General features: G+C 33.2%; 2 protein-coding genes across 7 annotated transcripts; both read left to right on the top strand.

Annotated features, from left to right (window-relative positions):
• Positions 1-1,149: 1,149 nt before the first annotated feature.
• LOC108213246 (12-oxophytodienoate reductase 1) lies at positions 1,150-4,659 on the top strand. Its single transcript, XM_017385018.2, has 5 exons — positions 1,150-1,336; positions 2,646-2,786; positions 2,892-3,022; positions 3,161-3,322; positions 3,638-4,659. Exons 1-5 carry the CDS (start codon positions 1,263-1,265, stop codon positions 4,234-4,236), a joined length of 1,107 nt encoding a protein of 368 aa, XP_017240507.1. The 5' UTR covers positions 1,150-1,262; the 3' UTR covers positions 4,237-4,659.
• A 2,219-nt stretch (positions 4,660-6,878) lies between these two features.
• On the top strand, positions 6,879-17,337 carry LOC108211390 (putative 12-oxophytodienoate reductase 11). 6 transcript variants are annotated; one of them, XM_064089311.1, is made up of 5 exons: positions 6,879-7,182; positions 9,571-9,711; positions 9,797-9,923; positions 10,132-10,297; positions 10,520-11,684. In XM_064089311.1, the coding sequence occupies exons 1-5, from the start codon at positions 7,109-7,111 to the stop codon at positions 11,122-11,124; spliced, it is 1,113 nt and encodes a 370-aa protein (XP_063945381.1). In that variant the 5' UTR covers positions 6,879-7,108; the 3' UTR covers positions 11,125-11,684. The 6 variants fall into 6 exon arrangements, with proteins under 6 accessions (XP_063945381.1, XP_017238467.1, XP_063945378.1 ...); XM_064089308.1 differs by lacking the exons at positions 9,571-9,711; positions 9,797-9,923; positions 10,132-10,297; positions 10,520-11,684 and adding exons at positions 15,397-15,537; positions 15,662-15,792; positions 16,001-16,177; positions 16,544-17,337 and having other exon boundaries at positions 7,063-7,182; XM_017382305.2 differs by lacking the exons at positions 6,879-7,182; positions 9,571-9,711; positions 9,797-9,923; positions 10,132-10,297; positions 10,520-11,684 and adding exons at positions 14,397-14,557; positions 15,397-15,537; positions 15,662-15,792; positions 16,001-16,177; positions 16,544-17,337.
• The last annotated feature ends 961 nt before the right edge of the window (positions 17,338-18,298 follow it).

Genomic DNA, 18,298 nt, shown 5'->3' with positions numbered 1-18,298 from the left:
TTGAACAAGCTCCTTCACTTTTCTCTAAAAATAATATAAACAATCAACTCTTAACTATTTAAGAGCTAAAATAACACAATATCTCTAACAATATTCCCTACATACGCTGCATTGGTTTTCATCTTCCACCAATGACTTCTAGAAATTTGCTCATTGTTGGTTCTTGTATCCTCAAGCTATATGCTATTATGTATTGAAAGCTGAGCTCTTGGCTTAAACAATACATTGCTGAGCATACTGTTATAGTAGTAGATAGAACTTTTAAATCAAAAGTTTTCTGGTCTGTGACAAATCTTTACTGTTCCCCAGAATTATTGTAGCCTGAATTCTGTCTGTTTGTTGATTTTAATAATTTTGCTCTAGAATTTCTTAAACATCATGGTCATTGGGTCTAAGACTCTAAGCCACCATTTAAGGTTCAGGAGTTGTGGCTTTTCCGAGGTAAAGAGACTCCTCAATTGTCATTTGGAGTTGTATGACCAGAATCTGGTTAGTTCACTTCTTTTCAATCATGAAGCTCCCAATGAATGTAGCAGCCAAATGATAAAAGATCGTGAGCCTCTTGCCTCTTGGGGGTGACAATCTTTCGGATGCCAAGTGTTTCAAGTAGAATACCAGTAGAGGCAGAAATTATCAGTTTTGAAGACTGGCATAATAGTGCCTGTAGTAGAAAGGTTGATTACGTACTGTAATAGAAAATATATTTTCCTCAAAAAACGAGGAGCAATGTGCTTCTCAGTTTTACAGGCTTAAAGAGAACTTGCTTGTATTTAAAACAAAAAACCTAAGAGCAGAGAGAAGTGCCTAACTTGTAGTTAAAAAACCAGTACTACTAAAGCCTTAACCTTAAGGTGTTAGAAGTAACGAATATTATGTTAAGTTATCAGTTCTCCTAAAACCTCAAAGTGGTAGAAAGAGGATTTAACCGGATCATATATTATATTTTAAAAAGATAATTCTCTTAAATCATAACAAATGTTATTCAAGTTAAATTCTGTCAAAACTGCAGGTCCCCGAGCTTGAGTGAGTACTATAATCCAATGCACATGCATGTTGGGACAAGAATTGTATGGCTAACAGTAACTTGCTAGCTATATATTGTTTATGCTAATAATTTATATAAATCACAACCCAAGTTTTTGTTACATGTCACAAGCATCTTACCAACCAACGAGGTAAGCGGTTCGCCAGTTTTCTTCTAAACCCTGTTGGCGACCCTTCATTTTACAACTGAAAAAGAGAATTCTGCAGTGTAAGGAACAATGGGAGAGGTGAGAAATCTTCAAGTTCCTCTTATTACCCCATACAAAATGGGTAACTTTCACCTCTCTCACAGGTATATTTTTGTTCTTATACTTGATAATGTGTTCAAATGTGTCATTCATCAATATACGGTTGAGCCTATTTTGAATCTTATAATTTTAAGTGGACTACAATGCTAACCTATTTGTGGTTTTATACAATATACTGTATTATTCTTTGTTGTTAACTATAGGTTGCATAGTAAGTTTTATCGGAACATTTAATTAGAGTATAGTTTGATTTTCCATGAAGTTTTTCACCCATTCTTCATTCTGTATTAGTTAATGTGATAATAAATTTAGAATTATCAATACACCATTAAGAGGGCGTTTGGATCGTGAGAATGGAAATCAGGAATGAGAATGAAAGGTATAAGAATGAGGGGTATGTGAATGGGAATCCTAAACAGAGTGTAAGGAATGATTTACCGTCCAAGTGGAATTGAGGTTCTCATTCCATGTCACAAAATTGCTAATCCAAACAATAATAAATGAGTTTGAGGTTCGGATTCTCGTTAACCGGGCTCATTAACAATGAACCAAACGCCTCATAAGTTATCCATCACTACAAACTTGCTTAGGAATTTGTTATACTAAGAACTTTGGTTTATTATTGGTATCTGTTTCACCTAACCAATCTGAGGCATAAAAGAAAAGGAATCAAGAAACCGATCCTTGACATTTGTATAGTTGATGTTAGGAGTTGTCTCACATCAGTTGTGGGAGGATCAAATAGCTTGAATATAACTAGTCAGAATAACTCCAATAGTACGAGGCCTTTCGGGATGAACTCAAATACAAATTCATGTGGGTTTGGTCATATTTTGTATTTTTCCAATGGAGAGATAAGTTTGACATGAACTCACGGTTCTCTGATTTTTTTTTTCCTTAATAATTAATTCAGTTTTTTTCAGTTAAAGTGAGACTCATATTCTTGTTGTAACAGAAATCTGAAAAATATATAATTTCATTTTTGTGTTCTGTTTCTGTAGTGGTGTGTGAATTTCGGTCCAACAAACAAAATGGTTCTACTTTTATTTCCTCTCATACAACACACAAGTGCGATCCATCATGATTAACCCTTTAGTTCAGTCTGTTCTTCCCAGATTATATGTTTATATATTTGAAACAGAGCTTGTGGCTTGAAATCTACCTTGTTGAGTACAGTGTTTCAGCAATTAGCACTTTACAGTGATAGGGTGTTCTGATTTGCGGAATTATTCATCATTTCCTGCTATGTTACCTAAAATTGATGGTGTCTCAATTTATGCTCTTTCGAGGATCAATTTCAGCACAAGAGTTTGGACTATTGCCCGTAATATATTTGCCCTCTGATTCCTGCAGATTAGTTTTGGCACCCCTAACAAGAATGAGATCATACGGAAATGTTCCTCAGCCACATGCTATATTGTATTACTCCCAAAGAACCACAAAAGGGGGCCTTCTTATTGCTGAAGCAACCGTGATTTCTGATACTGCCATAGGGTATATAATTATATCTGTGTTTGTTTTCAGTCTTATAATTTGGTGCATGGCAAATATAAATGCAGGCATGTATATATTGGTAATATGTGAAAATGGTTATCGAAGGTACCCAGATGTGCCTGGTATATGGAAAAACGAACAAGTTGAAGCCTGGAAACCTATTGTGGATGCTGTTCATGCCAAAGGTGGTATCTTTTTTAGCCAGATTTGGCACACAGGGAGAGTTTCAAATACAGGTAATATGTTTGACTGATTATTTCCTTTCAAGAATAAGTTGGAGTTGACCGTAACTATTGCCAATCTGAATTTTAAAGTAAGAACGATATTAGGAAGATTTTGCAACCTGATATCTTTTGTCAATTGGTATCTTGTAGGATTCCAGCCAAATGGACAGGCTCCAATCTCTTGTACTGACAAATCCATAGGCCCTAGTAGCAATGGTTCACATTATTCGCCTCCTCGACGACTCAGTACCAAGGAAATACCTCAAATCATAAATGATTTTAGACTTGCTGCTAAGAACGCCATGGAGGCTGGTATGTACGTCTTCAAGCTACATTTGATTTTGCTGTAGGCAAAGTGGCTCTAAGTTATTTATAAAAAAACAATTGCTATAAGTTTAAAGAATGCAATAAGAAGACAAAATAAATCCAGAGGTTTGCAAATTGAATCAAATTTTGAAGTTGTAAACCTGAAAGGAAATACTTTTCTTCTATGTTCAATCCCAACAGTTAAGATGGTTACTTAAGCAGTAACCTGTATGGGATACTGCCGCAATTTCCCCTTCACATGTCTGGTTCGGCAACTTGCTTTCCTATATTGATGACATCTTTTTCTTGCTCAAAATGTAGGTTTTGATGGAGTTGAAATCCATGGTGCTCATGGATTTTTAATTGATCAGTTCATGAAAGATCAAGTCAATGACCGAACAGATGAGTATGGAGGCTCCTTAGAGAACCGTTGCAGATTTGCTCTGGAAGTTGTAAAAGCTGTGTCAGAAGAGATAGGAGCAGACAGAGTAGGCATAAGGCTTTCGCCTTTTTCAGATTACATGGAATCAGGTGACTCAAATCCAGAAGCTTTGGGACTCTATATGGCTGAATCCTTGAATAAATACAGCATCCTTTACTTGCACGTGGTTGAGCCGAGGATGAAAACTATGGAAGAAAAATTCAAATGCTCAGAAAGCCTTGTGCCAATGAGAAAAGCATTTAATGGCACTTTTATTGTCGCGGGGGGTTATGATAGAGAAGACGGTAACAATGCAGTGGCTGAGAACCATGCTGACCTTGTAGCGTATGGTCGTCTGTTCCTAGCAAACCCTGATCTGCTTAAGCGGTTTGAGCTTGATGCCCCCCTTAATAAATACGATAGGAACACTTTCTACACATCTGATCCAGTTGCTGGCTACACTGATTATCCGTTTCTTGAAGAAGCAACAAGTGCCTAACCGTAGAACATAAGAAACAGAGTGTCTGTTGTTTTCTTTGAGTCGGAGGTAATAATTTTATAACAGTTGATGCTTATGATTATCTGTCCTTGCGGAAACCTGGTTCTACAGAGGCACTCACAAATTTATTTAGCCCGCATCGAGTAGCCTAATTTTGATTGGGTTGTTAATGTGCGCCAACTAGATTTGTGAAAAAAATTTGGGTCCGTCTTAAGAGTGAGCGAAGCTGTCATCTCAAGAAAACATCTAACAATGGCCTTGGGAGAGGATATGGATTAGGTGGATAGCTTAGGCTTGAAACTTCTTGAGTTGTAATGTGTGAAAACGGTGATCATTCATTTTACAAGGCTACGCCTACTTCCATTCCTCTTCCAACTGCACATCTCACTTAGTTGCACTCTGCACCACATAATTCCAATTCTTTTACTTGATTATAACTTATCTATCCTATCGCATTTATGTCGTGACAACCTTGAAAATATTGTCCATGATCGCAGCTCTTTGCAATTTTTTGATGTGGCCACTTTTAAAAATAGTGTTGAATGATGACCCGATAAACATATCTGTGCTGGGTTAATTATCAAGTTGGTCACTGAAGTGGGCTTAATGTATCAAGTTGGTCACTGAACTCAAAACGGTATCAAGATGGTCACTGAAGTGGCCATAAATATCAAACAAGTATCTTGAAATTTAAGTTCAAGCAGTAAAAATATTATTTATAAAGTTTTACACATTATTTTTGAATGTTACCACAACCAACAAAAAGGTTATGACTTCTAATATTTATGATAATATATTTAGATTTTATCAAGTTTATTTATTATTTATTTTTAATTAAAACAAAAAAATAACTATATAATAAAATATAAATAATAAATAAACTCGATAAAATCTAAATATATTATCATAAATATTAGAAGTCATAACCTTTTTGTTGGTTGTGGTAACATTCAAAAATAATGTGTAAAACTTTATAAATAATATTTTTACTGCTTGAACTTAAATTTCAAGTTACTTGTTTGATATTTATGGCCACTTCAGTGACCATCTTGATACCGTTTTGAGTTCAGTGACCAACTTGATACATTAAGCCCACTTCAGTGACCAACTTGATAATTAACCCTATCTGTGCTGATCCATACTAAACTATATTGATGGGTCATTTTTTCTATCTTTCTAGAAAACGTATAAAAAAGATAAAATAAAATAAAAGAGATCCAAACCAACTTGTCTTGTTTATGTGATACGTTCTTCCCTTCTTTTTTTTTCCACGTTGAGCGAATTTCATTAATATTTTGAAAGGAACTCAACGAGGACAAACCCCCAACTAATTATATAATTATATTGAAAAACAAATAAACAAGCTAACCTTTGTTTCCAGTTTGCTTAACTAACTGAATACAAATATTCTGAAAATGAATGTTCTAAGATAAAATGATTATGCAGGCAATGTTAGCTTTAACATGTTAACTCGAGATAAACAAGAAACTAATGTAAAATAAATAATTAACTTTTCCTCACAAACAAAACAATAAAAGTTATGAATTAAATTATTAAAAATATATTAATATTAGAAAAATATTTTAAATTAATGATAAAAACAATATTATTTCACTATTCCTTACAAATTAAAAAATATTGCAAAAAATGAATTTCTTAAATAAGATGATGGTTGATATTTTATTATAAAATTTCGCATGCTAAACAAAGTTGGACGTCCAATAATAACAAATTATTAATAAAATGATATACACATGTCAATTTATGTACTTTAAAAATTAACTCATAAAATAATCGAAATTAATAATGACTCTTTCAAAAATTGTATTTTGTATCATTTTGTTCACAGACATTTGGAATTTAGTATGTATTTTACCTATTCCAAACTCATACATCTAATTTAGAGACATGAATTTTTTGATATCCAACAAATCAGGTGGGGATAACGGCAAGGTATGAGAATCAGTTTCATATTTAAACTTTTTTCTATTTAAATAATTAAATATTTATATTTAATACAAAAATATTCAATAGGGAAAGACATATAATTTCGTTTATATTTTTAATTAATATAAATCAATAACCTAATTTTTTCAAAAATAAATATATTAATTTCAACCGTCAACCAAATATATAAATATTAAAAAAATAGAGTCAAGTTCTTTGGAGTACAAAAAATATTGGAGTATTGGAATACAAGATTCATACAATATAATTTAGTCATTTAAATCTTCATTTTTTTTGTTCTACAATATTTGTAAACATCCGAGAACTTGCAGATTATGTTCCACAACATAAACATTGTAATCAAAAGATAGAACAATTACTTTTATAAATCGTAGGACATTATATTCTGCAATATAACTTATAAGCCGAACAACAATTTTAATGCTTGTTAAAGTTGAAAGATATTAATGATTAATTGATAATTATGTTTAATACTACTTATAAATGATAAATTATATATAAATTTGGATAATCCGAGATATTATTTTTGATTAAACCAAAAAATTATGATTTGTACTCCAATGATTTTATGTATTCCATAGAACTTAACTCTAAAATAATATCTTAAAGTCATTTATTCCGACCGCGAACCAAACGAGTAAAGGACCTGCGCATGGGAAAGAGTACAGGTTTTTTACTCCATTACTTAGTGGGAAGAAGAAGTGGGCAAGTTGAAGTGGAATTGAGTTGGTGTCACCATACAGGCCTCTGAGCAAATGCTGAACGTAATTGTTGAAAGTTTGATGATTGGGCACATCTCAGCATCACTAGCCCATTGTGTATATCTAGTTGGGTGGGGGTGGTTGTGATCACTCATCATCTCATATTACAAGTGAAAACAGAGATTTTTGAAGTGTAAGATATCATGGGGGAGGAACAAAACCTTCAAATAACTCTCATGTCTCCATACAAAATGGGTCATTTTCAGCTTTCTCACAGGTTTGCTCTTTTACCTTGCCAGCTTTCTTGTTTTCATCATTTTTTACTTGCATTTCTTGAATTCCTATGTTAAGTTTCAGAAAGTTCTTGTTATCCGGGACTGGTTTTGGAATAGAATTTAGTGCTATGGTTCCTCTGTATAACCATCATATATTCATATGTAATCTGTAATCAAGTAAGGAACTTACTAGGATTGCTCATCCACGGGTTACGGTCTGGGCATGAAAAACTTCAGGGGTGCTCCAACTTTTTACAGGGGTGCGGATGTACAATTGATTCACACTAGCTTTCATTTGTGAGAGCATCTCCGATATATTAGCTATTTGATGTACTAGGCTATAATTTTGAGAAGTATGGTTGAAAACATAACTCCAATAGAGTCCCAAGTAGGGATGAGCAGAAACCGAACCGAAAACCGAAACCGAACCGAAAACCGCAAAAACCGCACGAAACCGCACTAAATAAAACCGCATCGAATAAAAACCGAACCGAATAAAAACCGCACCGATACTTTAGTTTTGGTTTTGGTTTCGACAATTTTAAAACCGAATACAAACCGAACCGAACCGCAATAATATATTTATATTTATTTAATTATTTATTTTATATATTTATGTGCAACAGCCTCTTTTATAGTCTTTCGATGTTCTGTAATTTAAACTATATGAATTCTGTAATTTAAACTATATGTTCAATATTCTAAATTCTTCAGTGTATTATGGATTCTACAGTTCTTATTTTCATGTTGGGTTCTTATTTCTTATTGCTGGTCTCTTTTCTCGTTTGCTCATAGCTGTGGCCATAATTTTCACAGGTTAATATATACTTTAGTCACTAGTCTGTATCACATTTGTATTGATATAATAGTGAATGATGCAATGAGAAAATGCATCTCTGGTGGGCAGAAGAAGCTTGTTACCACCTGTATATCAACTGTTTTGACATTAGCATGTGTTTTTAATATTCAGACTATTTCTATTAGACTATTACACTTGCTGATATGACAACAATGTATTATTCCTGTTATACTTTTAATTTGCTCGAATTTAAATAATTAGCTCAGAATGTGGTGATACTTTTCTTACTGGTGATGTGCCGCGGAAATATTAAACGGAAACCGAACCGCACCATATGAAACCGAAACCGCTAATGTTATAAACCGAACCGCACAATGGTGTTTGGTTTGGTTTCGGTTTTCAATTTTTGAAACCGCACCTTCGTGGTTCCGGTTCCGATTTTAGGTGCAAACTGCACCAAACCGCACCATGCACATCCCTAGTCCCAAGAGCATCTTCAACAGTGTGATTCTCTAAATATATAATATTTTTATAAAGTGATGAGGACTCTATATTAAATGACTACTCTAACAATAATCCCTATTTGTGTTTCATATTATTATAATATTAAATTCATGATCTATTAGCAAAAAGATACAATAAAAGATGTGGGAAAGAGTGTGCAAAAAGTGAGAAGTGAATATTTAATCATTAAAAATCAAATGAGGAATAGGTTAGTTACCTGTTTATGAGGAATGAAAAGTGGGTCATAAGTGTTTAGGGAATGACTAAGACTTTGTTCAAGTGGATTTTTATAACATATTTTTCAAAATTATAGTTAAGGATATCAAATAGCTTAGCTAATCTATTGGAGATGCTCAAACCATTCCTAATCAGGACCTCCTCTCAATCCTCATTTATAGGTAATGCCAAACCAATCCTCATTTTACTTTAAATAATAAAATATTCACTTCCACCATTTTTACACTATTTCCCAGTTTTATTACATTATCACCTCATTGATAGATTTTGAATTTAATATCATAATAACAATAATAGGGAACACATATAAGATGGTTGTTGCAGTTGTCATTCAATATAATGTAATAACTTACTAGAAATTGAATTGTTTATAATATATTTAGGGAACCCACTAAAATACTATGATCATTCTTCTTCGATATCTTGTCGTGCATTAACTGGTGCACGGTATTGACAGGCAACAACTCTTCAACATGTTTAGCTCCTTATGTAAAAAAGTGTAGAAATAAATTTTTTGAATGAATTTCACCTTTCTTTAACCCTTGTACTATATTTACGACCTTTCCCATGTTCTGCTCATTTTTGGAACTGTTTTTCTTTTAAAGTACATGTTTAAGACTTAATATATAGCAGTGGAGCTCATAGTATAGAAGAGACATATCTGAGCATAGTTTAGTAGCAGATGGAACTTTGGTGTAAAAAGCATTCTGATATGTAGAATGAATAACTGATTTACCATTTTGTTTTACCCATAATTTATGGTACCTCGAGTCCTGTTTGTGTAATATTTTTTTTCAGCAAAGAAGTTTGGATTCTTTTTCATTATAATTTCGCGTTTCTCTTTCCACAGAGTAGTTTTGGCTCCTCTCACAAGACAAAGAATGTACGGAAATGTTCCTCAGCCCCATGCTATATTATACTACTCCCAAAGAACTACGGATGGTGGCCTTCTCATTTCCGAAGCCACTGTAATTTCTGACACTGCCATAGGGTATATATGGATGATGTGATTGTTAAATGAATATAACTTCACATAAAATTCATTAGTATACAACAAATGTGATTCTTGGTTGAAGGTATCGAGACGTGCCTGGTATATGGACAAAGGAACAAGTCGAAGCCTGGAAACCTATTGTGGAGGCAGTTCATGACAAAGGTGGTATCTTTTTTTGTCAGATTTGGCACACGGGGAGGCTTTCAAATACTGGTAACTTTTTTGACTGATTTCAGTTGAGTTTAAGTTTTGTAAGTGTAACATGTGAAGCAAGATTTATGTCAAATAATTTTTGTAACTTTATATGAACAGAAAATGGATTCTTTTTTCTAAATATAAACAAAGATAGTATTTCTGTTCAAACAAATGAAATTACCTTTCTACCAATGATATCTTCAATCAATTTCAATTCTTGTAACTGGTTTTCAGCCAAATGGGCAGGCTCCAGTATCTAGTACAGACAAACCTTTAAGCCCCAGTAGTGATGGGTCACATTTTTCGCCTCCTCGACGACTCAGTACCGAGGAAATTCCTCAGATTATAAATGATTTTAGACTTGCTGCAAAGAATGCCATGGAGGCAGGTACTTCATTAAGCTACAGTTAGTTGCGCTTAACACAAAGTTCCTTTAACTTTATAGAAGGTCATAAGGACAACTGATATATCCATCAGCTCACATAATTAATTACCAATGAAGAATCCTATTTATAGAAGGAAACTTTTTCTTTCATAGTTAATCCCAATACTCATGACGGGTACGTGAGTAGTTTCATTAATGTTTTTTTTCCTTTGAATCAAAATATAGGTTTTGACGGAGTTGAACTTCATGCTGCTCATGGATACCTTGTAGACCAGTTCTTGAAAGACCAAGTTAATGACCGAACAGACAATTATGGAGGCTCCTTGGAGAACCGTTGCAGATTTGCTTTGGAACTTGTGGAAGCTGTGTCAGAAGAGATCGGAGCTGATAGAGTAGGCATAAGGCTTTCACCTTTTGCAGATTACAATGAATCAGGTGATTCAAATCCGGAAGGTTTGGGACTTTATATGGCTGAATCCTTGAATAAATACGGCATCCTTTACTTGCACGTGGTTGAGCCGAGGATGAAAACTGCTTGGGAAAAATTCGAATGCACTGAGAGTCTTTTGTCTATGAGAAAAGCATTTAAAGGTACTTTTATTGTTGCTGGTGGTTATGGGAGGGAAGATGGTAATAAAGCTGTGGCTGAGAACCGTGCAGACCTTGTTGCTTATGGTCGTGTGTTTCTGGCAAACCCCGATCTACCAAGGCGGTTTGAGCTTAATGCTCCCCTCAATAAATATGACAGAAACACATTTTATACATCTGATCCAGTTGTCGGCTACACTGATTATCCGTTTCTTGATCAAACATATGATAAGGAAACATGAGAAACAGAGGTTTATGTTTTATCGTTTCCTGTCATTCACAAGCGTGAGTTGGAGGTTATTGCTGTGATTGCCTAAATGCCGAAGCAATTATTAGTTCTTCCCTTTTGTTTATAAGAGTGCTTGGAAGGTTGTCAGTGTGCTGAGGCTTTTTATTGTGTTATGATCATCTATTCTTGGTAAAACCTTGATCTACGAAGGGGGTCTCAAAATGTCAAGATGCATTTCGAGTATCAGATGCATTGTGCACTACTTGTATGCTTCCTGATGAAAAAACTGCTGTATATTGCCTTCTGTTGGTGATTGCTTCTCCATTTTCCCAGAACAAGTGCAAATTGCAACCTTCATCAGTTGGTGACTGACTTGCAAACTTTTTTTACAAGATTATCTGCTAGATATATTGCCTTGTGCATCACCAAGAATGATGTTTTATATATTTGATCCCTTTTTGGTGCACAACTAATAGGTTTGCGGATGAAACAAGTATTGCATACATATCAGTATTTGGCCCTCACTGACTTGTCGGGGGCCATTATAATAAAATTTCAGGAGTGTTTAGTACTTTTTCTTCTCTATGGATGGGATTTTTGCCCATATTTGCTCGTTTTGAAAATATTATGAAAATGATATCAATATGTCTGGTAGATCTTTTATGGGTAAAGAGTTTGTATGGAGTGTATATTAGATACTAACTCCTTGTTGGGCATACAAAATGATCACTGAATTCATGATCAATTTATAGTTGGGACACTGAAATTAAAAAACTTGTGAACGGATTACAGAATTAAATTTAACTTGTAGTCAAATAACTCAACTAATAAAAACTTACATTTAAATAACTACAGTTAGCACAATTGTTAAGTCTCAGTTGAAATTTAACAGAATCCTTAAAAAAGTAAAGAAATATGATGAAAATCCAAGAAACTAGGAATGACAAAAATATTAAAAATTCGAACTTTTTTAACAGATTATGAACATTTCAAGAAATCTGAAAATTTTGAAAAACATTTAAAAATATGAAATTTTAAAAAAATATATGAAATAATATAAAAAATTTTGATTTTTTTTAAATTTTGAAAAAAATCAAAAATTTGGAAAAAAATAATTTAAACTTCAAAACAATCTGAACTTTTTTAATCAAGTCATATAAATACTATCTTACACTATTATTATGACTTATCAGTATTTATAATTTAATAATTTTGTATTTCAGTTTAATCAAGTTTTCTATCTTTTAAATAACGGAGGACACTACCTCATATAAATTTTATAAGTAAAAAGGTATTTTACAAATAATTTGAGAAGACTCTTCTCTAAAAAATAAAATTACTAAATTCTTCCTCTGCCTTCTTCCATTATTATTTTATTATGGAATAAAATAAAATTAATGAATGAAAAACAGAATTATAATAAATAAAATAAATATAAACATATTTCGAATTATGTAAATTAAGTTAAATAAAAGCCAGAAAAATAGAGTGATCACGCATTGCGCCCATCCCTAGTGAGAAACGAGAGAGATTGAGGGTGTGATCACGCATGGACATATGACATGAGTTGGTCACTATTTACGGGCAACAACAAAAGTATACTCGTCCGTGCTATTCATCTGTATACAATTTCTCATCAATTATATATATTTTAAAAATAATAAATTTTTACAAATATAAAATATGTTTACACCAACTACTTTCTTTTTCCTATCTCCATTCGATAATAATATAAATTCTATTACACCCACTACTTTTTCCCACTATTTCAAATTTATTATTAAATATATATGAATCAAACCACTATACTCACTCCTCATTTAACTTTATTACTCCCTCTGTCCCATTTAATTCTATACGTTTCTTTTTAACTGCTCGACACGCATTTCAATGCTGTTATAAAATACAGTTCTGTAACTTATTTTTGAGATTTTCTTTTTCTGTATAAAAATATAACATCTAAATTTTAATTCAGAAAATATAAATTTTAAAAATAAATTGCACAACTACACTTTTCAGGAGCATTAAAGTCTGCCTCGTTCCCCAATGTATACTACTCAGGGGACGGAAAGAGTATTTTTTACACTTTTTTCCGATCTCATGTCCCATCCAAATATGAAATATATACAATCAATAAATTTTCGCATACATCCTTATACACTACTAATTCACTACCTATAATTTAGGAACAGTTCTAACTTCTACCCAGATCTACGTCTTTAGGATTTCTTTATTACTTCATGTTAAATTTATCACTTCATGTTAACTGTAAATTAAGAAATACACTTACAAAAATTATAACTTAAATCTTTTTTTTTCTATTTTATTTATTTACCTTATGATTACATATTTAACTTTTATTATATAACTTTTATATAATTTAATGAGCCTGATATATCTATAAAACAACCTATATTATAAAATTTGCTTAGGTGGGTAATAAAACAATAAATACTATATCATTCATCTATTTATTAAAAAGCTAATTTATTTACTTTGCCGCGCATTTTGTTTTTATTATGTAAATATGATGTTTATTATGATAATTTTTTTTAAAAATAAAATTATTCCAAAATAAATATTTTTAGCATGATTTGAAATAAAATTTATTTTTATTCATTCAAAAGACTGAATCCAAAAATTATATTAATTTTTTGTATAATTATTTTTGAACATACCTATGTCCGTAAAAATTATATATTTTATGGATATATTGATTTGAGAAATGTTTTTAACACATATTTATATATTATATTATTTTTGCATAGAAATATAGAAAATATAATTCAGTGTCTTATGACAAAAAAAAGAAGAAAATGAGATTTACAATTATTAAAAGTTTGCATTAATAAAGAAATAATGTATTTACATAAGTTTTTGATATCAGTTATACGTTTGTAGATTGAATGGATACACATAAGTGAAAGCTAAATGTGTGTTTTAATCTGCTCCTAAATTTTGGATCGTGAGTTAGTATTGCGTAAGGATGTACGCGAAGATGTCTATATACAATAGGACTGAGGGAGTAGTACAATAACCAAGACCCGTGCAACACTCGCGGGCTGGTCCTAGCGGTCCGAGCACTGGGGCTGCTCCTCAAGGTCGGATCAGCTCAGCAGCCTTTAGTCGTGACTGTTGTGCGTCATTACATACGTGATTGTGAGTCTGTGATTGAGCAGAAGTGATATATTATTTAATTGTTTGGTTTGACCAAAAAGGCAAATATGAATTATAAACTTATTGATGCCAAGTTGTTCAAATTTGGTTGTTACTCTGTTTTCCTATAAATACCCAGTAACCAAGTCCAATATTTTATTACACACAACACATTTATACACACACAAAATATCTGCACACCCACTTTGAACAATAATGGGAGAGGAACAGAGCGTTCAATCACCTCTTCTCACTCCATACAAAATGGGTAACTTTCAGCTTTCCCACAGGTATTCTTATGACCTTTATCTATTCTGTATGTTCTGTTTCTTCAATTTCAGTGTAGGCTAACTGTTTGATGAAGCACATTCGTGATTTGTTTGATTCTACTGATTTTGGTGTCTTTGTAATTAAGTGATCATGATTAGCACATTGTGATTAAGTGTCATTGATATATTGTTTTAGCCCTGCTTATCTCGAAATTCTGGTTCTGAGTGGACTTGTATATATCTGTATCTTTTTATGAAAATTTGATGCTTATGCAATCATTTTCCAACAGTTTAATATTTTTATTTGGACATAGCGTTTGGTCTAAAAGTCGGTGATTAATCGTCATGGCAAGTCTGAAATCACTTAAAAGTTGGAGTATGGCATTAACTTAGAAGTTTGAAGTGATCTTGGAAATAGCCTCTTTCAGCTCACTCCCCACATCCTAGCTCAACTCTATTTACGATTAGTCGATTAGTGAGATATAATGTGTATGTTTGGTCTACTGGATACATGTGCATAGAAATTTTGAGGACGAGAATAGAAGATGTGAAATTGAGGAAAATGTGACATTTTAGCTGGATATAAGGTATGCTAGTAGTCAGGACTGATTTTCTGCCTTGAAAATTATGTAACTTAGTCCAAGATACTGAGCTTATGTCTTGATTTCTGTGCTTAGTGTGATAGTGAATGACATAAGAGTAGCAGTAAAATTTAATTTTATGTTCATTAGCTGAAAAGGGGATTGTCTGATATGCTTCCGAGAATTTGTGTAAGCTTTGTGCTAATTGAAAGATAATCTTCTCGGCAAAGGAACTTTTGAACTTTGCTCCTTATATAATTTACATTCCACTTTCTACAGACTAGTTTTGGCACCTCTAACAAGACAAAGATCGTACGGAAATGTTCCTCAGCAACATGCTATATTGTATTACTCCCAAAGAACCACAAAAGGGGGCCTTCTTATATCTGAAGCCACTGGAGTGTCTGACACTGCTCAAGGGTATATATATATATATATAGATACCTGTGATTCTTACTATTCCTGTATTTTTTAATGCAAAGACAACGTGTAAATGCAATTATTCAATTTTTTTAGTATGTAATAAGATGATCTTTGATTGAAGGTATCCCGATACACCTGGTATATGGACAAAGGAACAAGTTGAAGCCTGGAAACCTATTGTGGATGCTGTTCATGCCAAAGGTGGCATCTTTTTTTGTCAGATCTGGCACGTAGGGAGGGTTTCAAATACAGGTAATACTTTTGCTTGATAATTCTTTTAGATTTTTAATTGGTCATGGTTATAGTTTAATTATTGAATAATTTAAAACTTGTTGCAAGAAACAAAGAAAGAAATTTTTTTGAAGTTAATTTTGATATTGAAAATTACCTTTTGGCCTTTGTATTGAAAAAATGAAGATAATTTCCTTTTTTTATTTTTAAATTTGCAACGTTCTTGCAGGTTTTCAGCCAAATGGGCAGGCTCCAGTATCTAGTACAGACAAGATGATAGCTCCTCAAATTCGAAGCAATGGCATTGATGTTGCACGATTTTCGCCACCTCGACGACTGAGTACCGAGGAAATTCCTCGATATATAAATGATTTCAGACTTGCTGCTAGGAATGCTTTGGAAGCTGGTATAAGTTCCAGCTAAATCTTCTATATATATAAAGTAATTGGGGCATGAAGATAGTCTTATCACTTTCAAATGCCATTTTCCCAATTAAATCTTTTTTCTTGCAAAATCCAATTGAAATCTTATATATAAAAGTACGTATTTTTTCTCTGTTAAGTCTTAGTTCTATTGATCAGCTTACCTGAATCCCAGTAATGCCATTGTGATATCAAATTATGAAATTTTTGGATTTTTCAATTCAATTTTATGATGTAAAAAATGAGTGTTCTTGCGAGTTATTCAGTTTCAAAAAATTTGTTATGCTTAAATATATACAGGATATGAATTTGTCGCACTGATTTCTTGTTTCTGTCTGCTCTAAATGCAGGTTTTGATGGAGTTGAGATCCATGGTGCCCATGGCTACTTAATAGACCAGTTTATGAAAGATCAAGTCAATGACCGAACTGACAAGTACGGTGGCTCCCTGGAGAATCGGTGCAGATTTGCTTTGGAAGTTGTTGAAGCAGTATCAAAAGAGATAGGACCAGATAGAGTGGGCATAAGGCTTTCACCCTTTGCAAGTTACATGGAATCTGGAGATTCAAATCCAGAAGCACTGGGACTCTACATGGCTGAATCCTTGAATAAATATGGCATTCTCTACTCCCACATGGTGGAGCCAAGGATGAAAAAGGTGGGAGAGAAGGCTGAGACCCACCACACTCTGGTGCCTATGAGAAAAGCATTTCACGGCACCTTTATTGTTGCTGGGGGTTACGATAGGGAAGATGGTAATACTGCTGTGGCTGAGAACTGTACTGACCTTGTTGCTTATGGGCGGCAGTTCCTGGCAAACCCAGATCTACCAAAGCGGTTTGAGCTCAATGCTCCTCTAAACAAGTACGATAGAAACACATTTTATATATCTGATCCGGTCGTTGGCTATACTGACTATCCCTTTCTTGATCAAACAATCAGTGCTCAAACTGTAGAAGCATAAAAACAAGGTTTGTCCTAGTTATTGTTTTCCCTCATTGCAAGACACGAGGGAGTTTTTGTGCTCTCCTGAATGCTATAACACCTACTGTTCTTACATATATGTTATTTGTAGTTTCTTTATGCGGTTATAAAACTTTTACATTATTACTTTGATGATATAAATTTCGTGAAGTTCATATCATTACATTGTTGATTATTATTTCATCGATTGTGTGCGCTAGTTTCGAATCGATGTGAGTGCACTAACGAAGAATCTTGTTTATCATTGGCGAGAATCGTTCCCGCCTCAAACTTTTTAAACACATTATCACATTAACTTTATCATACATTTCGATCTAACAATCTCCAGTTTAGGCCTTTACTTTCAAGACCTAAATTCAGCTTTCCCTGCACTTGTACACTTAAGTAACCGAATGGGGAAGACCAACAATTCAAAAGATGAATATTTATTAGCAAGTACTAACTATTTCCCAACCTATAGATTTATCGATCCTATTACTAAAATAAAATATTAAGATAAACAAATGATGTCATCATCTCTCCGGATGACGCTAAAACAACTTCATTTATTCACAACTAGGTGTATAACCCGCGCTTCGCGCGGGCATTGAAAATATCTTGGAGAATGCAACTGTTGCGCGTGAGGGCAGCGATGAAGAGAAAATAATATAAGCGCCCTCCATAATCTCATATTGTTAACTTGTTTTATTTTGAAGAAAATGAGTATTCGGGAACTACATAGCACTTAATACATTCTTTATATAATCTATAATTTTTGTAATTTTTAATATCGTATTTATTGTTGAAATATGAAAAAATATTGTTAGTTATAAAGAGTGCAAGAGAGTGTATCAAATACGCAATCAGTAAAACCACCGCCTGCACTAATTATATATAGCAAATGCTTAAATTTTATTGTGTGTCACAAGTGACAACTGAATAGATAAGACCAAGCAGAACAACAGTTTCTTTTAAGTTTTGAGCACAACTCCACGGAGGAATGGACATGATTAATTAGGGGGGAAAAAATCTCATTATCAACACTGCACTTCCACTCGATTGAACATCGAGGTCTCAAACCACAATCAGAGCCTCGACTACAACCATCACTACAAGAACCAATCTGACCACATACAAAATCA

The sequence above is a fragment of the Daucus carota genome, chromosome 3 (genome assembly GCF_001625215.2).
Source record: "Daucus carota subsp. sativus chromosome 3, DH1 v3.0, whole genome shotgun sequence".
Classification (NCBI taxonomy): domain Eukaryota; kingdom Viridiplantae; phylum Streptophyta; class Magnoliopsida; order Apiales; family Apiaceae; genus Daucus; species Daucus carota.
This window is presented reverse-complemented; position numbering and strand designations above follow the sequence as displayed.